This window comes from Thamnophis sirtalis, unplaced genomic scaffold, assembly GCF_051295495.1.
Source record: "Thamnophis sirtalis isolate CommonGarterSnake01/CBP01778 unplaced genomic scaffold, rThaSir2_p1.2 scaffold_4, whole genome shotgun sequence".
Lineage (NCBI taxonomy): Eukaryota > Metazoa > Chordata > Lepidosauria > Squamata > Natricidae > Thamnophis > Thamnophis sirtalis.
Window position 1 is genome coordinate 77046224 of NW_028261384.1, and position 24919 is coordinate 77071142.

The window sequence follows — 24919 nt, forward strand, 5'->3', positions numbered from 1 at the left end:
TTTTTGTAAGTGATTTAGAGATTGCTAGCCATTCAGGAATCATAAAAATTAGAAAGTTTTAACCACCCACAGCAAAGCAGACCAAGCTACAAATTACAAATAATAAACTAAAACCACAACTTTCTGCCTTTATGCTTCTCTGTCAGATTTTTTTCTCCACATTTCCTTATTTTGGTTTGCCTTAACAGCCTTCCTCCTTGTTGTTTAACACTGAAAAAATTCTCCAAATAGTCTTCAAAGAGGAGTAGCAAGCCGTGACTAAAGAGAGCCTCTTTTAACTTAGTAAAGATTAATAGTCCTTAAAAGTGATTAAGAAATGAAAGGCACAACTTATTGTCTATTTGAAAAGTAAATTTCAAAGTGGCAGGGGACACATGCTCGACCTGATTTTTGTCTCTGGCCAATGGATGAATGATCTAGATTTAGGGGATATCTCTATCCAACCCTTGTCATGGTCTGATCATTTCCTCATCATGCTTGACTTCTATACTGCTACCCCTCACTGCAGGGAGGTGGAACCGACTAGATGGTTCCACCCCAGGCACCTGATGGACTCTGAAAGATTCCTGATGGAGTTTGGGACTTTTCCTGAATCCCTTGTCATAGCTCAACGAAAGCCCTAGTGGAAGCCTGGGATAGGGCAGCCACTGGGGCCTTGGATCGGGTTGTTCCTTTGCGGCCTCTGACCCGGTGTCGATCCTGGTGTAGCTCCCTGGTTTACCGAGGAGCTCCGGGAGATGAAATGCCGGAAAAGATGCCTAGAGAGTGGTTGGAGGGCCAACCGGTTCGAATCTGATCGAACAGTAGTAAGAATTCATATTAAATCCTACTTAGTGGAGCTAAAAGCGGTAAAATGAAAACATTTTTCCACTCTTATCGCGTCCACAGATAACTGCCCAGCCACCCTGTTTAGGGTGACCTGCTCCTTACTTAACCAAGGAACTGGGAAAGACCCCTTGCAGGGTAGGGCTGAAGAATTTGTTCAGTATCTGCAGGATAAAATCGCTCAGATCCAGACAGGCTTGGACTCTGACTGGGTAGATTCAGGCGAGTCGACAAGGATGAATCTTGTGGAGACTATCTGGGATGATTTTGACCTGTGATCCCCGAGGGCATGGACAGGATTATGGGTGACTCAGTGCTGCCACTTGTGTGCTGGACCCGTGTCCCTCTTGGTTAATTTTGGCTTCGACTTTATTTAATTTCCTTTTTAACTTTTGTAATATGTATTTGTTTGTTTTTATGTTGTGCCGCCCTGAGTCCTTTGGGAGAAGGGTGGCATATAAATCCAACAAACAAACAAACAAACAAACAAACAAACAAAACAGTTTATTCCATTAGTAGCTGAAGTGTTCCGTTAGTAGTTGAAGAGTTGCAAACCCAGGGGAAAGCCTTCAGGATCTTTCCCTGGGTGTGTATTCAATTGGCCATCTGCACCAGAAATCCCCACACAATTCTTGAGTACATAAAAAAAGAGAAAGTGTCCTTGATCGTGCAGTCATGGCTGCGATCTTGACTTTTTTTTTTTGCTTCCTTGTGTGAGATTTTTCTGAGTCTTCAAATCCTCTGGGTTGCATTAGTCTTACTGACATGTGGATTGCTATCTTTGCAACCTTCTCTTCCCAAGTGATTCAGAATCTTGAAACTGATTACATAACATTCTATGATTATTGTCATTTCATATTTTTGGATGACTTTTTGATTATTATATATTTTGTTATAAGCATGGAGCAAATGATGCCCTAGTCTTATCCACATTCAGTAATTACTTTGTGATTTTTCTATCAATCATTTGTATAAATTACCTTATATGTTACCATAAAATAAGATAATCCAACTACAGAACTAAATTAGGTCTCTTTGTGGGGAATGCTATGTGAACCTGTCCTTAATTTGCTTTTTTCAGTCTGTAACCAGACTGATACTTTTTGACAATGCAACAATGCACCATTTGATAAAATGTAATGCCCCTACATTACACACCAGCATTTCTTACTCTGTCAGGATTTCAGGAGTGACAGCAAAGCTAATAGCTATATTAATTTTTCTATACATTAGAACATTTTTATGGGATCATTTAATGAAACAGGATTTTTGGTTTTTTTTTCCCTTCTGAGAGTAACAGATATACAAATGATGAAGGGCAAAATGAAGTTCCAAAGTTCTGCATGGGAACAGACTTTCTAATGCTGCTGTTTTCTATTAAGAGTTCCCTATAAATTCCCATGCTACAAATGTGGTAGAGTTGTCATTGGCAACAATGTCTGTTGATTAAAAACTAACTTGTGCTTACCCATGTTTAACTGACAGTGTCACAAGATCCTTTGGGACAAGCTGATGACTAATTCATTACAATTCATCTCATGATTTGTACAGCTCAATGATTTATCTTCATAAACAGTTCATGACAGTCTATTAAGCATCAGAATGTCACTTTTACAAGCAAAGAATAATGCAAGGATCATTTATTTTCATCATTTTCAATGATGGTTTCATAATTAATAATTCTGCATATGACAGGGCATCTAACATATACAAGATTCAGTCTGAAGTCTCTGAAGGGAAAATGAGGGATACAATGTTTTTCATACATTAAAAAAAAAAGAAATATAGACTGGCCATGAATAGTTGACTTCAGTTGGCCTTATAAAGCTGCTATTAATGTAGTGTGCCAAAAAGTAAACCTGGAACTCAGCAGAGTTTGCAATGCCTGAAGTTATTATGAGGCCCCAGTTTTTATTATCTCTACTGATATTTAAGAGTACAGAAGCCTCATATTACGGATCTCCTAATATTGAGACCTAAAAGGATTTTGTCTTGTTATCAATCAATCATAATAGAGCTAGAAGGGATCTTGAAGGTCTTCTAGTCCAACTCCCTGCTCAAGCAGGAGACCCTATACCAGTGATGGTGAACCTTTTTGGCACCAAAAAGGGAGCACGTGCATGCACTGGTCGGGGATGCAACCCAGAAGAGGAGCTGCCCAGGAGGCTTACACGCGCTGGTAAATAAACTTCCAGTTTCTGACGCATGAACTTTCAATTTCTGGTGCACACACTTCTGGTTTCCGGTGCGCATGCCCAAAGACCAGCTCTTCAGTTTCCAGCACTGCCACACACACCAACACCAGTTTATTGAGGCACATACATGTGCCCCAGAAACCCAGAAGAGGAATAGGCGATGCCGCATGTGTTATGTGCCATGTGCCATGGCTCTGCATGCCACTTGGGCCACATAGATTTGCCATCACGGCCCTATACCATTTTAGAAAAGTGACTATCCAGTCTTTTCTTAAAAACCTCCATTGATGAATCACCTACAACTTCTGAAGCCAAGCTATTCCACTAGTCCTCACTGCTAGGAAGTTTCTTCATAATTCCAAGTTACTTCCCTCTTTTATTAGTTTCCATCCATTGTTTCTTGTCTTGCCTTCTGGTGCTTTGGAAAATAACTTGAGCCATTCTTCTATGTGGTAGCCCCTCAAAGACTGGAATACTGCTATCGTATCACTCTTAGTCCTTCTTTTCTCTAGACTGGTCATAGCCAATTCTTGCAACTGTTCTTTATATGTTTTTGTCTTCAGGCCTTAATCACCTTAGTTGCTCTTCTTTGCACTTTTTCCAAAGTCTAAACTTCTTTTTGTAATGTGGTAACCAAAACTGGATCAGTGTTGCAGGTATGATTTTACAAAAGATTTATAAAGCAGTACTAACACTTCACATGATTTTGATTCTATGCCTATACCAGTGATAGTGAAATTTTTTGACACTGAGTGCCCAAACCAGAATGTGCATGCATGTGCGCGCCAAAGCCCTGGGAACTTGAAGACTAGCTGGTCTTTCTGGGTTCTAAGATGGAAACTTGCAATACCCCACTGCTTATTTTCTTCCATGTTGATGTAGTACCACTCACTACATTTTTTAGTACAGCTTGTCAGTCAGTTACAAATACATGTCGTGGTGACCAATGTTCCCTCTAATTTTTTTTCAGTGTGGGCGGAAAAGTATAGTGTTTGAGCGGCACATTTTCATGCCTAAGCAACTGAATTTTTTTCACAGATGTTACCCAAGACAACAACAAAATCAGTGTTATTTGAAAGTCAAAGTTATATTTCTTCAAGATACCCGCTTAATTAAAAGTGTTATATATCAGTATCACTTAAAAATGCAAGTCTGCAATATTCAAATACTTGTATAGTGTTTACGGTAATGTACACTGTTGTTCACTGAAAGTCTGTCTCATCATGCAGTTTCTCATGTCTGTCTTTCTTTAACAACCATTCCGAGTACACTTTGTCAAGATCAATCTGCGCCGCTAAAGTATGGTAAGATTGGATTCGCATCAGCATATCCAAGTGCTCAGTTTGCAGCCAATTGCGAGCTTTGGTCTTGATGGCATTCATCAGGCTGAAACCTCGCTTACAATCAGCGCTTGATGCTTGGAATGTTGCGCAGATGTCCAGCAGACGTGACAGCAATCCAAACTGTTGCTCTCTTAGTACAAACTGAACTACATCATCAAATGAGTGCATTAATCCAGACTTGAATTTCTCCAACACCAGAAATCTGAAGTAACGATATTGTGATTGTACAGATGATGTGATGCTGACTTCATCCAAATCGTCAAAGAAATGCTGATATTTTCCAACCAGAGTTGCAATCTCAGTTTCCCCAAAATTAAAAGAGTTCATATTCGACAGAGCAGCAGTTTCAAATATATTCCAATCAAGATGCAAGCACAAATGTTCAATAAATCTGAGTACAGGAGCCATGTCAAGTCTGGGTTGCTCTCCATATATTTGCGAGCTTCGCCATTCCAGTTAGTCGTTTCACCTAAATACTGCAGGCGAAGCTTGGTTATTCTGGCCATCACAAATTGAACGGCTTTGATTGGTATCAGGTTGCTTCTTTGCAACAGCTTGTTCAATTCGGCTAATTCGTGAACAAAGTTATCAAACACGATCAATGCAGCATGAATCTGTGGATCCATCAACTTTCTGTAACAATATTTACAGACTGGATCACTGTGTGTTTCTGCTTGCTCATTACAGTACTCAACCAAAACTGTAATGTTTCTCATCAATGCTCGCAATGCAAAATGTCTGGAAAGCCATCATACTTCATTCAATGGTCTGAAGGCTACCAGTTCACACTCAAGAACTTCTGCTAGGTCTGCAAATGCCGTTTTCTTCACAGAAGAGCGGCAGAACAGAGTGTAGACAGTTCATAGTAAAGTCTCGATGTCCTTCATCAGTGAGACATGCTTACACGCATCATCAATCCCCAGGTCTTCTCAATGTGCCACACAGTGCTGTTCAAGCAAATGGGATACATCTCGATGAAGCTGAGCAGCCACACTATTATTCTTACCCAGCATCACAGACGCACCGTCTGACGTAAACATGACCATCTTTTGAATGTCGATGTTGTTCATACCATAGAAGTCTTTTATGGCTGCTGTGATTGCTATGCTGTTGCACATTGACAACTGTAAAATTCCTGCAAACCCAGTCTTATAAATCACGGCATTAGATAGGTGGAATTTCGCATACAAAATCAACATTTTGGTGACTGATACATTGGTGCTTTCATCGGCAATAAGAGTATGACAATTGGCATTACATACATCATGCATGACTTCTTTCTGAACAACTGCATTGATGCACTCCACAAACTCAAAGCCATAATTCTTGCTGTGCCAGCTCTCTGGAATGGACACATAGTTGCCTATGTGGTCATGTATGGCTTTGACTGATAATATTGACACATTCATGTTTATGGCCAGCAACACATTATCAATCAAAACTTTGACTTCATCAGCATTGGCATTTCTGTGCAGTGAAACTTCTTTTCTGTTCACTCTGTCTTCTGCACTTTCAGTCAGTAGCCTCAGCAGCTCTCCAGATTTCTGGCATCGTAGTTTAGTGACCAAATCCAGGTGAATCTTCTGATTGATATGACACTTCAAATAATCAATTTTCCAATCATTCCACCATTTTCCAGTGGTGAATGCACCGCCTGTACAAGATTCATGGCATATCTGGCAAACAATGTCGTCACTACTTTCACGATAAGTGAAGATGTTGCCCAGTTTTGTTAACTGTTTTCTAGACAAAGTTGGCAGTTCAGTCTCTACTAACTCTCCCAACCATTCTGGTTTAAACTTCAAGCTACACTTTTTCTTCGTAACGTTTACTCCAGCTTTACGTTTCGACATCAGCACTGATGATGTACCTATATGGTTAGGGTTAGGCTTTATCAATTATTGCAATTATCTTTTCAAATTCATTTTTGATTAAATAAAAAAGAGCTTTGAAATGAATATATAAATGGCACTTAATACCAGTAATATTAAAATAGTAAATGTTTGATATACTTCATTTTAATGAATTTCACTTGATATACTTCATTTTAATGAGTTCACATTCAATTGCAAAATTTGTCTATACACTGTATGCTTCTGTGAATGTATTATATGCAATTTGCTATTTTAAATGAGTAAAATTATTAAAATCCCCATACATAAAGTCTCATTCACATCTAACAGTTTTTTTCCATCAATAATTTGTAAACTCAAGGATTTATTGCCTGTATGTTCAACAATGCTTGCTGATTGTTTAAAAATTTGTGGGAATTTGTTCCTCTCTATACATGGGGTTTCAGTAACCTTTCTGCAGTTTCAGGCCTGCTGTCATGGATGAAAGATTGCATTGATCACAAAATGTCCAGGCCTATGTCTAGATTATGTGCACTCCTAAAACATCACTGCATGCATAAAACATAGCTATATGAAAGGGTTCTTTGTTAATGTTTTGCCAATTCAGTTGGTTTACTTTAAACAGCTGCAGGTAATTATTTCTATCCTGGAATGTCCCATTTGATAAAGGATGGGTCTTGCAGTCTCCTGGTCATTGCAGAGCCGTGAAGTCATGATGCCACATTTTAATAAAAATATTGGGGATGCATTGTTGGGAGGGGAGAGTTTCTACCCGGAATCTAGCATTAGGTGTTGTAGAAACTGGCCACCTATGTAATATTTCTGCTGTTGTTATTAAGGAGGTCCTGGAAGTTTATAAGAGTTTAGGTGTCATATTATGTATTATGCATCCTTTTTATATTATGCTATTCAATCTGCTTTCTTGAGCTAATAATAAAGCTTGAAATCCTTTATTTACTTTATTCTTATTGTCTCTGGATCCAAAAGAAGCAATTGCCTGATACTTGGCAAAACTTTATGGGCCACTATCCTCTATAAAAAATTATCCTCAGATTTATCAACAAGTTCTTCAAGAATATATTGAATTCAGGGGTGTGTAGCCTGAATCTCATCAACAGGATGTGTTCTCTGGTGGGCTCTCCAAAGAACCATCAGACTCCTTGCTGTGCTGTGGGGTATTTAACCATAGCTGCTCTGGGAGAGCAGTGAAGAGGGGGGACACAAGTGGGTGTGGTCAGGAAATCTGCAATTCCACTAAAACGCCTGCAAAATTGCTTGCAATTACCTCCGGACCTAAAGCAAGGAAGGCAGCCATTATGAGCTGCCACAGCTGAGTGACTACAACAAGCTTGGAAAATCAGTGAAGTGATTGCCTGGGTGAGATAATAAGATTGCTTGAAGTACAACATTCCTTTAATTAACCTTAACCTCCAGTTGAAAACTTTTTAAAGAAAAAGTGGCAGCAGACAGGGGGGAGTGGGCACTAGAAATCTCTCCCACCCTTGGGCTAGCAACGAACAAACACATGGAGCCATTAACAGAATAAAAGGAATGATAGATCTTGAGAACTGTTTAACTGTTTAAGGGCTAGAAAGCAAATTGGAATTGTGACTTTTTACTCTTTATTTGGACTTTCTCGTAATATTTGCTTTCGGAGCTATGGATTTGAAAGATAAATACAATTAATTACTTGTCTGCATTGCCATCTAGTGGTAAATAAAAGTTGGCTGAACAAAGTTGACTGGGAAAAAAAAGGAAGGAAGCTGGCTAAGAAGAATTGACCTTGACTTTTTTGTTGATAATACTAAACTGTTGATAAAGTCTCTCTGGAAGAAAGAAATTAAGACCAGCTGTGTAAACACGGTATTGTACTCTTTTGCTACATTATAATGGGTTGCTGAGAGTATCTTTCTGACAGCATGTTTTTTTTTCTCTTGCTTTTTTCCATTTTATTGGAAGAACTTGGATAATCCAGACAATTTATACTAAAGCTTCTTTTTTTCTATTCATTTTTCTTTCTCTTTTTTTCACTTGGCTACTTTGAGTCCTCTTTTGCTTACCCATTTTTTATCTTTTCTTCCCTTTTCCCCTCACCTCACTCTTTTTTTCTTTTTTCTCCCCTTTTTACAATGAAGTGTGGATTACCATAGTGGAATTAATTTTGTGGGGTTTTTTCTCACTTTTGTTGGGGTGTGTGCCTTTTTTTGCCAACCCTTTTTTCTCTTGTTTCCTTTTTTTTTTTGTTATTACACATTTACATTATAAAATGAATGGATTAAGGTAGCAAGAACCTGAACACTGGGTCTAAGAACAGGGGTTGATTTATTGGAGGCTGGTGTTTGAGCTGCTGTTGATGGCTTCAGGATTACAATTAATTTACTAATTTACTTTTTGGATTATAAAACCTGACTACAACAATGTAGAACCAAATACCAAGATGAAGAAAATAACATCATATGTGTCTGCAACAGCTACACCGCCCGGTCCAGCTACACAGAAAGTAAAGGCACAACAACGCAACAAGATAAAGTTGCCTTGGAGTTGAAAAGTATGCTGAAAGCCATACACGCGGATCTTAAGGAGCAAGTAAACAAAGTAGAAGAGAAAGTGGGCAAGGTGGAAGATGAATTGAAAGAAGTCAAGGAAATGATGGGGAAAAACGAGCAGAGACTGCAGAAGGTGAAAGAAAGAGCAGAAATAACAGAGAAGAGTGGAGAAGTTGGATCATACATTGCTAACAATTGATAGAAAGCAAGATGTATCCACCATATTCTGGGAAATCAAACAATCAAATTCTATCTAAGATTTCAGAACATTGAAGAAGAGAAAGAAGAGAATTTAGCAGAGAAGATTGCAGAGGTCACAGAAATGAGTAAGGAATATATTTTAGGTGGAATGGATGAAACATTTAGAGTACATACAAGATATGAAGTGAGAAACAACCTGCCCTGAGAGGTACATGTAAGACTTATTTTAAAAAAAACTCTAAAAATGAAGTATTGCAAGCAATAAGAAGTACCACAATTGAATACAAGTCTAGAGAGATAGTGGTATTGAAGCAAATCCCAAGGAAGGTCAGAGAAATAAGAAAAGAATACCACTTCCTGACTAAGAGTCTGATTAAGAAAGGGGTGAAAGCGCTAAGAGAAGGAGCAAGGGCTAAAGAGACAAAGGAGCAGAGGGAGCTAAGATCAACTAAACCTATAAACCAATGATATGGAGGATGAAATGAAAGTAATCTCAATAAATATAAATGACTAAACTCAGCAATAAAAAGAAAAATAATATTCAATAAATTAGAGAAATTGAAACTGGACATTATATGCTTACAGGAAGTACATATTAGAAAGAAACACAGGAATTTTTTAGAACAAGTAAAACTAGGTAATTTATATGCAACTCTGGCTGACCAAAGTAAAAAGGGAATAGCACTATACATTAGAAAGACAATTCAATCAGATATAATTTTTGAAGGTGGGGAGGGGAGAATACTGATGGTGGAGATAAGGATGAACTTGAGAAAGATATTATTAGTGGCAATATATGCTCCAAATGATAAACAACAAAATAATTTTGGGAAACTACACAAAAAGATAATACAATATGAATATGAAGATATATGCATACTAGGAGACTTTAAAGCAATTATAAAAAATAGAATAGACCATAAATCCACAAAGATGAACAAGAAGCCGAGGAAAACCCTACTCAAAACATTTTTCACGATGGCGGGAGAATTAAATTTGCAAGCTGTTAGGAGAATAAAACACCCAAAAGAAAGACAATATACTTTCTAATCAAAGAGACACTTATTCTACTCAAGAATAGATATGATATGGATGTCAACAGAGTTAATACTCAAAACACTCAAGATAGATGTAGACATAAGTACATGGACTGATCATAATCCAATAACAATGACTTGGAAGGGACAGAGGAAAAAGGGGAGATGGACTTTAAACTCAAGAATATTAAATGAAAAAAGCTTCCAGCAATATATGGAAAAAAAAACTGATGTATTTCTTCCAGGAAAATAGAAAGGAAGAACGTATGGGACACTTGCAAAGCATATATCAGAAGCCTTGCAATGACATACTTAGGGAAAAAGAATAGACAGAACAGACAAATTCAAAAGAAGTTGGAATCAGAGTACAAAAGCCATAGTCGGAGCTGCAGAAAAACCCACAAAATAAAAAGGTAAAAAATATAATGGAACTGCAAAACATAAACTGAACTGGATAGAAAATGAAGATCTAGCAAACAAAATAAAATTGACAAAACATTTTTTTTTCAAAAATGCAAATAAAGCAGGATGTTGGCTGGCTTACAAGTTGAAAAAGTAAAGAGAACAAGCCATTTGGTGGATGAAAAAGGGAATCTACAACATTCAAATGGAGAAAAGAAAAAATAATTCAGATCTATTGTAACAAGCTGTATCACCAAGAGAGAGTACCAGAAGGGAAAATAAGACAATTCTTAGAGAAAACTAGAATAACTAACATTTCAGAAAAAAATAAGAAGGCACTAGAAGAAAGAATTACAATGATGGAGGTAACAGAAGGCATCAAAAGGCAAAAAAAGGGGAAAACACCAGGACCAGAGGGATTACCGGCAGAACTGTACCAAACACTACAAGAAGTATTAAGCAATGTAATGTTGGAACTATTTAACGACTTACTAAGGGAGGCAAAGATACCAGAAACATGGATGGAGGCATATATAATGCTTATACCAAAAGTCAGATCTACAACAAGAAAAAAACAATTTATAATTTAAATGTAGATTATAAAATCTTTGCATCAATAATGGCAGAAAGAATGAAGAGACCCCTAAATGAACTTATACACAGTCCAAAATGGATTTCTCTCTAAGAGACAGATCAGAGGCAATATGTGATTTGTATTGAACATGCTAGAGTACTACGAAGCCCACCCACAGAAGCAAATGACATTTTATTTCTGGACACACAAAAGGACTTTGATAATGTGAACTGGCAATTCATGATAATGCAATTTCAAATGATGGGATTTGGTGAGGGATTCATAAACATGATCAAAATGATATAACCAATCGGCAAAGGTAATGGTAAATGGTAATATGAAAGGAAAGATAGCAATTACGAAGGGAACTAGACCAGGATGTCCACAATTGCCATTATTATTTATACTGACCCTAGAGATTTTGAATAGAGAAATACAACAAAATAAAGAGGTAAAAGGATGAGGGTCAAGAAAGAAGAATATAAATTATTAGCATTTGCAAATGATTTGGTGTTTATAATGATCCAGTAGAAACTGGGTCAAAATTAGTCGAAATAATAGAAGAATATGGAGAAGTAGCAGGCTTGAAGATTAATAAAGATAAAACAAAGATTCTGGTGAAAAATATGACAGAAAAACAGAAAAGAGAGTTGATGGGGAAACTGGACGTACAGGTGGTGAAAAAGTGAAATATTCAATTGACATCAAGGTGTGCAACACTAAAGGAGGATAACTATTATAAGATGAGAAAATTAATAGAAATAGATCTAGAAAGATGGAAAAACCTACAATTATCATTAATGGGAAGAATAGCAGTAGTAAAGATAAATATATTACCAAGACTGCTATACTTATTCCAAACAATACCAATAAAATTAGAGAAGAAATACTTTGAGAGCATGAATAAAATAGTTGGAAAATATATATGGCAGGGGGAAAAAGCAATAATTAATATAAAAATGTTGCAAAATGCAAGAGGTCGAGGTGGATTTGGATTACCAAAATGGGAATTGTATTATCAAGCAGCGGGATTAGCTTGGATGAAAGGATGGATTTTACTGAGTAATACAAGACTATTGACACTGGAAGGTCATGATTTGCAACTAGGTTGGCATGCTTTTTTGTGGTATGGTAAAAGTGAGGCACATGGCTATTTTCCAAGACATTATGTAAGGAATCGATTGTTAACAATATGAGAAAGACTGAAAGGGAAACACTATTTAGAAATACCAATGTGGCTTTCAACAATGGAAGCATTGACACATCCAAACATTAGTTGTATGAAAAATATCATTAAATACAAAGATATCTTAACAGAAAGGGGGGGGAACTAAAACAAAAACAAGAATTAGAAAAACAAGGGATTAATATAGGATGGTTTTCACAATTGCAAATACAATCAAGATATGAAAAAGATAAAAGAGAATATGGTTTTAACTTAGGAAGTTCAGAGTTGGATAAGATACCGTATATACTCGAGTATAGGCCGACCCGAATATAAGCCGAGGCACCTAATTTTACCACAAAAAACTGGAAAAGTTATTGACTCGAGTATAAGCCTAGGGTGGGAAATGCAGCAGCTACCGGTAAATTTCAAAAATAAAAATAGATACCAATAATGTTTTTGAATATTTATTTCAAAGAAAAACAGTAAACTAGCGGTGTATTCAATGAAATACTTCACTCACCTCATGATGCTGATGTCCCGCTGTGATGATGATGTCCCGCCTCCTATGACACACGGCACAGTGATTCCTATCATTGGATCACTGTACCAGAGGAGGTGGGACATCGCTATGTGGCTGCTTGCCATAACAAGGAGGAGGTGGGACATCGTTGCAGAGCGGCAGGAGGGGGAGGAAGGGGAATTGTAAGACAGCCCTGCATTACATTAGAACGTGAGGAGGGGGGATGGTGCGGTGCGCGCTGCGCGGCAAACTGACACAGAGGGAGGGGAAACTCACAGGGGCACTGGGCCATTCACGAGTGTCACCCAGCGGCATGGCCCCGCCCCTTTTTCTCCTCCATTTTGGGCAAATTTTTCACTGACTCGAGTATAAGCCGAGGCGGCTTTTTTCAGCCCAAAAAGTGGGCTGAAAAACTAGGCTTATACTCGAGTATATACAGTACTTATGGGAATGGAAGAAAAAATAATTAAGAAACTATATAGCTACCTACTATGAACTAGGTTAGAAGTGGTGAAAGATACAATGGTAAACTGGGCAAGGAATTTTGGTCACACAATTGAGTTAGAAATGTGGCAACAACAATGGGAAAGGAACTATAAATTAACCATGTCAACAGCTTACAAAGAAAACTTATACAAAATATTTTATAGATGGCACATATCACCAGAAAAATTAGCAAAGATGACAAATCAGTGAAATGTTGGAAGTATTAACAAGCAATAGGTTCCTATTATCATATGCGGTGGACATGTGCAGAAGCAAGGAAATTTTGGACTAAAATAAGAGTATGGTTGAAGAAAATGTTGCAACAAGAAATAGAATTTAGACCAGAGATATTTTTATAGCTATTATCCCAGAGAAATTCAAGAAAGAGAATACCTATTTGATTATACATGTAACTACAGCAGCCCAAAATTGAAAACTAAATAAGCTACAAACAGATGGAGAGATAGTAAAAAAGATATTAGATTGTACAGAGATGAATAGGTTGACAATGAAAATAAAGGATAAAGAGGAATCGGAGTACTTCAAAACATGGGGAAGATTTTATGATTGGCTAGAGAAAGGAAACTAGAAAAGAAAGTAGGCAATGCACTGTTAAATGGAAGGGCGGGGGAAGAAGGGGAAAACAGAAAAGAAAATATTAAGTATATAAGTATATATACAACAGAGAGATACAAAGGGGGAGGAATATAGTTAGGATAGATTAGCAAAGGTAAGGGAATAAAAATGATATCAATCATATTTGGGTTTGCCGAAATACCTTCTGAAGGAAACGTAAACTGAGACTTGAAAGAGACATATGGAAATTAGTTGCTGAAATATTGTTCAAAAATAATTTGCAAATTGCATCTTTTGCTATTTCTCACTAGATGCTAAGATCTTGCAAAAAAACAACCTTTCTTAAATCATTTTCCTCCATGTTTCTTATAAGAGAAACATCTGTTTCTTCTTGTTCAATCAAAGTGACAATCTCTAGAGTCCAAATTTTAAAGTAATGTCATTTAAAAGAAATTCTAGCAAGAATATGTTTCATTAGCATATCTAATTTGCACATGAAAGTAGAGTTCTTATGAGTCACAAGAGGTTTGTGATTGCATGTGGTTTAAATAAGCAAGTTAAAAAATTTATAACCTAATGCATGCAGTAATAAATGTAGGAAATATGCAATTATAAAAGAAAAAAAATAGGATAGGAAGCCTTTTGAATGTAAATTTATATCTGATACATGTTCCTTAGTTTCATCGATTTTATTAGAAGTCTGTGTCAACATGTAACTACAATTAATAATGAGAAATACTTGCAGATTTTACATTCTCCTATGTTGGTGGAGACAGCATCCATGCATGGGTTATCTTCATTTGCCATCCAATAGAACTGAGTCTGCAAAGTTTAAGTCCTGCCTCTTCCTGCTGCCATACCCAGCTTTTGTGACTCAGTTGCCAACAGGACTAGATGTGCAAATGATCTCTCTTAGACAAATAGTTAATTATTGGATTTTTCCTCTGTTCTAAGCCTTTACTTTCCCTTACCTCCTCCTCTTTTTACTGCTATTAGTTTTTCCTCCGTTCCCCTTTGTGTTTTCCTTTCACCTTCCCTTTGGAAGTTCAGCTCCTCATGGAGCAGTGCTGCGCGACACTGGCTCCAACAGCAATCGTAGATCAACCTCTGGAGGGCATCTGCAACTGCAGATTGCCCTAGTGAGTCCAGTGCAGGGTCGGCCAGTCATGGTTAGTTGGGAGAGTGGGTTTTTAGCAATTGGAGTGCCCAGAACCTTGCTTAAAGGGTGCAAAAACAGTGGCCACCATTTTGGTTCAGCAGGGTGTGGCAGCCGACATTTTAGATCACACAAGGCTGCAGGCAAATTTCAAATGGCCCATTTTGGCAGCAGCTATTTCACTAGACCACCACAGTGACAGGAAATCACCACAGGGAGAGACAGATTAGGGCTGGGATGGTGAACCTATGGCATGCGTGCCACAGGTGGCATGCAGAGCCATTTGTCAGGGCACATGAGGTGTTGCCCTGTCAGCTAGCCAGCGTGCATGTGCGCACTGGCCAGCTGTGTTCAGCCATTTTTAGAGCCATTTTTCGCCCTCCCCAACTCCAGAGGCTTTATAGGAGCCTGAGGAGAGTGAAAAGAGCTTCCCCCACCCCCCACCCTGAGGCGGGGGAGGCTGTTTTCACCCTCCCCGGACTCCTATAAAGCCTCTGGAACCTGGGGAGGATGGAAAAAGCAGGCAAATAATGGGGGGAGCACCTCTCATGAGCGCATGTGCACTGGGGGGGAGGGTCGCACGTTGCATTATGGGTATGGCACGCCCACGCATGACCCCTCTGCGCTCCCCCCTTATGGCACACGAGCCAAAAAAGGTTCACCATCGCTGGATTAGTGGATTCCCCTCAGGAGAGCTAGAGATACAGCCCAGCCCAAGCCTCCATCTTGTCACCAAATGAGGCTTTTAGCACAGGGGCCCAGCGGGTCTCCTGTAGCGGGCTGAGAAGGGAGGCCCAGGCATGCTTATATGTGAGAATATACAATCTGCTCTCCAACTGCCCAGAACCCAGGCTCTGGTATGCCCTTTAATTGGGCCAACCACATCCATATAATATTGTTCCCTCAGTGGCTGAGGGAATGTAACTGTCCTACCGGCCCTCATAACTGGCTTTTAATATGGAAGGAGGTGATAGAGAGGTCTCATCCCCATTATCGGATGACCCTCTTGAAGGGCCATCCATCCTTCTCCTTGCCACTAGATGGAAGTCTCCCCCCCAAAAAAAAACAGGGGGAAAGCCAAAGGAAAGTCAAAGACCACAGAGAGAGCAGAACTCAGGAGGCAAAAGGCCCTAGACAGGCAGTTCACCAAAGCCCAAAAAGAGGCAGAGAGGTGATCTGTGGCCTTGACTCAGGTAGTGGAAGATCCCCCTTCTTCCAAGAGTCCTGCCCAAGCCAGGATCCCCTGCTTAGAAGGGGAATTATAACCAGACAGCAAAGGATCTGAGATAGGAGACCAAGATATGGAAGAGGCCCAACAGCTCTCTATCCCAGAAGGGATGGGCAGTCCGGGACCAGAAGTTTCTGCCATCTCCCCCGGGGCAAAGGACACTGCCAGCCTTTGTAGAAGTTCTTACCCTCCTGATATTGTGGCTATAATATCTGAGGCAGGGAATTGTGGCAGTTCTGCAGCAAAAGGCTTTCTCTAGTTCCAAAAAACCCGAAACAGGTGAAACAAGAAGTCAGCTTCTAGAGAGCAGGCCAGAGAGCCTCCTGTTCCCAAAGAGCAACCAGAAGGATCTTTGGACAGCTCTTCCTCCTCTGGGGGAGGAGGAGGAGGATCCCCAAAGGGACTCCGAATTCTCTGAGGACGAGGAATCGGATCTATATCAGACAACATTGCTGGACTTTTCAAACCATCTATGTTCAGGTCTCTATTGTTAAAGGCGCAGAAGATATATAATCTCGAAGCGGCCCAAGCCACTAAATCTCCTTCAGGTATGGCCAGGCACTCGGACAGTCTTGTTTTCACTGAACCCACAATTCAGAAAGGGTTGGTTTCCTCCCCTCTCCTCTGTTTCTGGGCGTAGTTCAATGTCAATGGAAGTCCCCGGGTTCAAGCCCATTTCCATTAGCCCAGGACAAGCGCTTCTGCAATATAGGGCCTGATTTAGCCAAGGCATTGGAGATCCCTTTGATGGACACTCTTGTAGCAGCGCTGTCCTCCCCCAATATAGATCTGAACAATCTGAACAATATCTTAAAGGCGGAGAAGAGGTTGGAACATGTCCTCATTAAGGGTCACCAGTCAGCTGCCTGGGTGATTAGGGTGTTGACTGCGTCATCCTTTTTTAATAGGACTGCCCTCCTGTAGCTCCAAAAGCTATGGGACAGGATCCCAGCCATGGAATAGAGAAAAGAGGTCCGTAGTAGATCAGGCCATTCAGTACCTCTTGGACATCCAGGCCATTCAGTTGGTTCCAGAGGGGCAAAAGGGACAAGGGTTCTACTCCCTACTGTTCATCGTCCCAAAGGCCTCTATCACTACCGGATTGACAGATACACATCGGCTGATGCGGCCTTTGGGAGGAGAGTCTTACAGCAGATTAGCGTTAGTCAGAGGGTCATGTCCCGGACAGTATCCCACCTGTAATACTTGGACAGGTTCTGATATGTCCCACACATGGATGCTGTCTCCACCAACATAGGAGAATGGGTGTTGGCTTACCTGTTAGGCCCTTTCTCTGGGAAGGTGGAGACATAATCCAACCCCACCCTTACTGGTCTGGACTGGGATAATGGGAGAGATTGTTCCATTAGTCGCATGTCTGTCTGCATGATAGTCTTTGTCAAAAAAGCTGGGTATGGCAGCAGGAAGATGTGGGACTTAAACTTTGCAGACTCAGTTCTATTGGATGGCACATGAGGATAACTCACGCATGGATGTTGTCTCCACCTTCTCAGAGAAAGGGTGTATCAGGAAAGCCAACACCCATTTTCATAGAAGCAATGACTGCTGTGAGGTTACAATGCGGGAAGTTCATATAATGGCTTAAAATCCTAGATGAGGGGGGGAGAGGAGAGGAGAGGAGAGGGAAAGGGAGGGGAGGGAAAAAGAAGGAAGGAGGATGGAGAGAGAATAAAGCACTCTGATTTAGGTTGATCATAGATTTGGAGATATAGAGAAAGAAATGAATTTTGAATTATTATAGTAGTATATATTGCGCACATTAAATTTTCCATAATAAATGAATACATTATATGTATAATTACATGTGATTCAGTAGTTTCTGAATATAGTGTAAAATCTTTATCACATCATCTAATATATTAAAAATAATACACTATAGCCCCAAAATAACAAACTAAATAAATCACTTTCTTTCCTCCCTCACCCACTACTCCTTTGTGTTTCTAGGTGCAGGACTCTCTGATGGACAATGGCACGAGGTTCGATTCTTAGCTAAAGAAAATTTTGCAGTTCTCACCATTGATGGTGATGAATCTTCTTCTGTTCGGAGTAACAGTCCTCTGAAAGTTTTGACAGGAGAAAAATATCTGTTTGGAGGTAAAATATCTTTCAAATTATTTTCTTGGAGAACAACATTTTTAAAACAATTTTTAGTAGCCTTGGAGGGGATTTTTCTGGTTAAAGTGCAACTAATATTATCACTTCCTGCTAAAATACAGTTCAGCTTCAGTGATTAATTTATAGTACCGTGCTTCTCTGAAAACATGACCCACCCCAACAACAACTCTAGTTTTTTTGGGGGCGCTAATATTACTCCTAATCCAAAAATAAGCCTGGGGGATGGGCATGGCCAGCACGAGTGATGGAGCAAAGGGAGGAAAACGGTCCGGCTGCAGCTCGCTGGCTTCTTGGGGAAGCGCCAATAAAACTTTTGCCCTTCTCTTTCTGGGCACAGCGCTTCTGCTTGTTGGGTCAGCAGCTCCATGGCCAGTTGCTTTGCTTTTTTTTCTCTTTTTGGGAGGCTCGCAGGAGGCTTTTTGGCAAACAGGAGGAAATGAGGAGGGGGCATTTTCCTGCCTGTCATCCATTCCTCAAGCTCAGCACAGAGTGAGGGAAGGATGGCAGGCAGGAAAATTCCCCCTCCCCATTCCTCCCGTTCATCAAAAAGCCTCAATTTCGAATGCTGAAGGTTCGGAATGGAGATGACAGTGCATCCACGTTGTGTCCAGCTCACTGTGTCTGGCCTGCTACAACTCAAAAAAAGACCGCCTTGAAAATAAGCCCAAGTGCTTATTTTAGTCTAGAAACATAGTAGAAAAAAAATCTGTAGTTCAGGGTTGAACTATAAAGTCCCTGGTAGTCTCTGATCTTAGATTACATTATACACAAAGGATGACGCTACCTACTTGAGTAATAAAACTTCTGCAAGTCAACAACAATAAAAAACTAAGAGAATACTAGTGGTGGGTTTCAAAAATTTGTGGAACCTACTCTGTGGGTGTGGCCTCCTTTGTGGGAGTGGCTTGCCGGCCATGTGTTCTCTCTCTCTCTCTCTCTCTCTCTCTCTCTCTCTCTCTCCTTTTGTCTCTGTCCCTTTTTCTTTTTTTCTTTCATCTCTCCCTCACTCTTTTTCTTTCTTTTTTTTTCTTTTTTCTTTCTTTATTTCTTCCTTTTTCTTTCTCTTTCTCTCTCTGTGTGAGTCTGTCTGTCTGTCTGTTTGCCTGTGTGTGTGTGTGTGTGTGTGTGTGTCTTTGCCTCTGCCTCCCTCCCTCCCTCTGTGTCTCTCTATGTGATTCACTCTCTGTGTCTGTCTCTCTCTCTTGTGTATCTCTCTCCTCCCTTCCTCTGTGTCTGTGTCTGTCTCTCATTTCCTCTATCTCTCTGTGCCTCTGTCTGTCTGTCTGTCTGTCTCACACACACACATACACACACAGAAACAGACACACAAACAGACACACACACACATACTTTGCCTCTCTCTCCCTCTCTCCCTCCCTCTGTGTCTCTCTATGTCATTCTCTCTCTTTGTCTGTCTCCCTCTGTGTGTATAACTCTCTCCTCCCTCCCTCTGTATCTGTGTCTGTCTCTCATTCCCTCTATCTCTCTGTGCTTCTGTCTGTCTGTCTGTCTCTATCACACACACACACACACACACACACACACACACGCACTGTGGTCACCTTGTTGAGTGTTCCAATCACATTTGAAACACTCAACAACTGGCCTGTATTCATGGTTTTTTGCAGCATTCTGCAGACATGGGAGCAAAATATATGGTTAAAATACCTGGCAGCGGCGTTCTTCCCTGGGGGGGCTCCGCAGAACATCCCAAGACCAATGCCACCACATCTGTCCTCTTTGGGGACTGGTCTTCTTCAGAAGGACGAGGCTCCGCTAGTCCTCCTCACGTTCCTCGTGTTCCAGCCACAGCCCCACACCATGGAGCAACTGCAGAGCCCACCCGTGACCCCCGTGGAAAACATATGCGCGCACACACAGCCTGCACAATTACAGGCCCGGAGAGTGAAGCCTCTACACAAGCCCGGGCGAATGAGAACAAGTTCTGAAGGCTCCGGGACGAGGGACGGAATCATTGCCGCGGGCCAGTAAAGCTTCGTCCACCAGAGGCAACAGGACCAAAGCCCCTCTCCCAACTGGCCCTTCCTCCCTCTGAGGATGAGGGACCCGGCTGCTCCGCTGCCTCTGGCTTCCTTCCAAGAGTCTCCACTCTCTGGGGCTGTAATTGTGCAGGCTGTCCGTGCGTGCTTATGTTTTCCACGGGGGTGACAGATGGGGTCCGGAATCACTCCATGCCTTGGAAAACAGGCACGCGCGGGCAGCAGGGCAGCCGGGAGAAGGGAGTGCAACCCGTGTGGCTTGTTCAAACAGCAAAAGGAGGGAAGGAGAGGAGTTCGGCTGTTTGAAAAGCCCCGCTTGGAACTCCTCTCCTGTTCCTTCTTTTGCTGTCTGTACATGCAGTGCGGGTCGCACTCCCTTGTCTTTCATAACCACCTTATTTCCAATTGGGAAGGAGATCCACGGAGAGGGACAAAAAAGATCAATTTCTCTCTGCCCCCCCCCCCCCATTTCAAATGAGGCAGCTTGAAAGACAAGGGAGTGCGACCCGGCTATGAAAGACAAGACAGCGCCACCAAAGGACCTTCCTGGAGTTGCTTTTCTGAGCCGGGTATACAGGTCCGGGGGTGGGGCAGGTATTCCAGAACTTACTTCCGGGTCTTTTGACCAACCAGTTCACAAGGACCAGAAGGACTGGCAGCAACCCACCCCTGGAGAGTACCAAAAGCTTTATAATCAGTTTCTAATTCAAACAATACTTCTAATATGGAGCCAAGCATATGCTTTAAGCTGTGTTCTCATGGTATACCAAGTTGAATATAAATTAGTTTAAATTTCACTTTGATGGATGCTTATATGGGAAACTGAAAATAGTTTTTGTGCCAATGTGATTTCAATCATAATAAAGCTGTAAGGGACCTTACAGATATTCTAGTCCAACTCCCTGCTTCAGCAGGAGACCCTACATGATGAAATTTACGCCCCTCAGACAGGGCGCGCAACTTGGGAGTCCTCCTGGACCCACAGCTGACCTTAGAACATCACCTGTCGGCTGTGACCAGGGGGGCATTTGCCCAGGTTCGCCTGGTGCACCAGTTGCGCCCCTACCTGAACCGGGAGGCACTCGCAACAGTCACTCACGCCCTCGTGACCTCAAGACTGGACTACTGCAATGCGTTCTACATGGGACAGCCTTTGAAGAGTATTTGGAGACTTCAACTCGTCCAGAATGCAGCCGCGCGAGCGATTGTGGGTGCACCTCGGTACACCCACATTACACCTATCCTCCGCGAGCTGCACTGGCTACCGATCGGTCTCCGGATACGCTTCAAAGTGCTAGTCGTAACTTATAAAGCCCTTCATGGTATTGGACCTGGGTACTTGAGAGACCGCCTGATGCCAATTACCTCCCATAGACCCGTTAGATCACACAGGGTCGGCCTCCTCCGGGTTCCGTCCACCAGCCAATGCCATCTGGCTACCACCCGGGGGAGGGCCTTCTCTGTAGCAGCTCCGGCCTTTTGGAATGAACTCCCCGCAGAGATTCGGACCCTCACCTCTCTCCAGGCCTTCCGGAAAGCCGTTAAAACCTGGCTGTGCCGGCAGGCCTGGGGTTGATGAGTTCCCCTCCCTTCTCGACTGTATGGCTGTATGACTCTTGTGTATAAATTACGTGTATTGTATTGTGTTTGTGTCCCCTTTCCCCTTTCTGAGTTGTTCGCCGCCCTGAGTCCCTCCTGGAGAAGGGCAGCATACAAATAAACTAAATCTCAAATCTATATAATTTCAGACAGATGTCTGTCTAGTCTTTTCTTAAAACCTCCTGTCATGAAATATCTACAACTTCTGAAGGCAAGCTGTTCCACTAGATAGTTAGCCTCATTGTTAGGAAGTTTCTTCTTAATTCCAGGTTGCTTCTCTCTTCTCTGATTAGTTTCCACCCATTGCTTCTTCTCTTGCCAACTGCCTGGAAGAATAATTTGACCCCTCTTCTTTATGAAATCTCCTCAAATATTGGAATATTGCTTTCATGTCTTTTCTTTAGACTGGCCATACCCAATTCTTGCAATTATTCTTCATATGTTTTTGTCTCTAGGCCTTTAATCATCTTGATCTTCTTTGAACTTTTTCCAAAGTCTCAACATCTTTTTTATAGTGTGGTAACCAAAACTGGATTCAGTGTTCCAGGTGCGGTCTTACTAAGGAGTTATAAACCTGGTGCTAATATTTCATGTGATTTTGATTCTATGCTTCTGTTTATACAAGCAAGGATGATTAGCTTTTTTGACTGCTGCTGCACACTGCTGGCTCATGTTTAAGTGATCGTCGACTTTGACTCCAAGGTTCCCATCACAATTACTGCTTTTGAGCCAGGATTTGCCTAATCTGAACTTGTACCTTTGGTTTTTCCTGCCTAGGTGTAAAATATTGTGTTACTCTACATTAAATTTCATGTTGTTGGATAGGCCCCATTTTTCAAGTCTGTCAAGATCCTTTTTGATCCTGAGTTTGTCTTTTGGGTGTTGACTATTCCTGCCAGCTTAGTGTCATCTGCAAATTTGATGAGTTCCCCTTCTATTCCCTCATCTAAGTCATTAATGAAGATATTGAAGATTACTTTGCCTAAAACAGAATCTTGTGGTACCCCGCTGCTTACTTCCCTCCATGTAGATGTGGTACCATTAAAGACTACTCATTGAGTAAGATTTGTCAGCCAATTACAAATCCATCTGGTAGTGATGCCATCTATCCCACATTTTTCTAATTTACGAAGAAGTAGGTTGTGATTATTTTGTTGAAAGCCTTGCTGAGGTCTAAGTATACTGTGTCCACAGCATTTCGCTTGTCTACTAATTTTATCCCTTAGAATGAAATAAATTTGGTATGACATGATCTGTTTTTAAGAAATCCATGTTGGCTACTAATCATAACTTTATTTGTTTCTAGATATTCACAGATCTGGTTTATTGTTATTATTATACAATTGTATCACAGCGCCAGTTGTTTTGCCGGATTTGGCATTGGTTACTAGTTGGGACGTTGTAACATATTTTCGTAATATGCGTGCAGATCCAAGGAGTGCGGCTTTTTGCATTTGACTGATAGTGATTTTGTCAATTTTTAACTGTTTTAAATGTAATTCCAGTGCTTTTGGAATAACACCCTGTGTGCCAATTACCACTGGAATTACCACTGCTGGTTTGTGCCATAGTCGTTGAATTTCGATTTTTAAGTCCTGGTATTTTGCTATTTTTTCATGTTCTTTCTCGGCGACCCTGCTATCACCTGGTATTGCAATGTCTATGATTGTGACCTTATTTTTCTCAATCAGTGTGATGTCTGGTGTATTATGTGCCAGTATTTTGTCCATTTGTATACGGAAATCCCACAAGATCTTGACCATCTGATTTTCGGTGACTTTTTCAGGCTGATGTTCCCACCAATTTGTTGCTGTTTTAATATTAAAATTTTTGCACAAATTCCAATGGATCATTTGCGCTACTGAATTGTGCCACAATTTATAATCAGTCTGTGCAATTTTTTTACAGCAGCTGAGTATGGGAGCAACAGTTTCATCAGCTTCTTTGCAAAGTTTGCATTTGGCATCATCGGAGGATTTTTTGATTTTGGCCTTAATGGCATTTGTGCGGATAGCTTGTTCTTGCACAGCCAGGATTAGTGACTCTGTTTCTTTCTTTAATGTACCTGTTGTTAACCATAACCAAGTTTGTTCACTGTCCACTTTATCTTTTTTTTTTTCCAGAAATTGGCCATGCAGTGCTTTATTCTGCCAACTCTCCATTCTTGATTTTATCACATCTTTTCTGTATTCTTGTTTCGTCTGTTGGGCCTTCAGTAGATTTTTGTTCTTTACTTCGATTAATAGATGTTCTTGACTTTTTTTTAAATAATCAGCCAGTGCATGTTTTTCTTCTTCAACTGTTTGCTTCACTTGTAATAATCCTCTGCCACCTGATTTTCGGGGCAGATATAGTCTATCAGTATCACCACGTGGATGTAAACTGTAGTGCATTGTCATTAGTTTCCTGGTTTTTCGGTCCAAACGGTCCAAATCAGCTTGTGTCCAGTTAACTATACCAGCTGTATATCTTATAAATGGTATTGCCCAGGTATTTATGGCCTTGATTGTATTTCCACCATTCAATTTAGATTTCAAAATTTTCCTATTTCTGTTGGTGTATTCTCGCCTGACAATAGTTTTTACTTCTCCATTCTTGATGTTATCCAACTGCAGAATGCCTAAGTATTTGTAGGCTTCATTTTTGTTGCATTTAATTAGTTGGCCATTGGGCATTTCAATTCCCTCACATGTAGTGATTTTGCCCATTTTTATGGATACAGTGGCACATTTTTCCATGCCAAACTGCATTGAAATATCGGTGCTGAATACTCGGACTGTGTTTGTCAATGATTGGATTTCTATTTCTGACCTTCCATAGAGTTTCAAATCATCCATATATAGTAAATGCGAAATTTTTTCAGCTTCTTTGGCTGTTTGGTAGCCTAATTTCATTTTTTTTAAGATTACTGATAGTGGGATCATCGTGATGATGAAGAGAAGAGGTGAAAGTGAGTCACCCTGGAAAATTCCTCGCTTGATATTAACCATTCCGTAGATCTCATTCCCTACTGCCAACTCAGTTCTCCATTGTTTCATTGCCTTTTCAGTAAAGGATGTAATATTTTTGCT

At 40.6% G+C, this 24919-nt stretch overlaps 1 protein-coding gene and 1 pseudogene across 1 annotated transcript in view; one reads left to right on the top strand and one right to left on the bottom strand.

Moving 5' to 3' along the window:
* Positions 1-24919, top strand: part of CNTNAP2 (contactin associated protein 2) — an 885336-nt gene that overhangs the window by 310919 nt on the left and 549498 nt on the right. The window contains exon 9 of the mRNA XM_087714410.1: positions 18079-18228. Within this exon, the coding sequence (XP_087570536.1) occupies positions 18079-18228 (150 nt within the window). The remainder of the gene's footprint in view (positions 1-18078; positions 18229-24919) is intronic.
* Positions 4687-6216, bottom strand: LOC148045926 (uncharacterized; annotated as a pseudogene).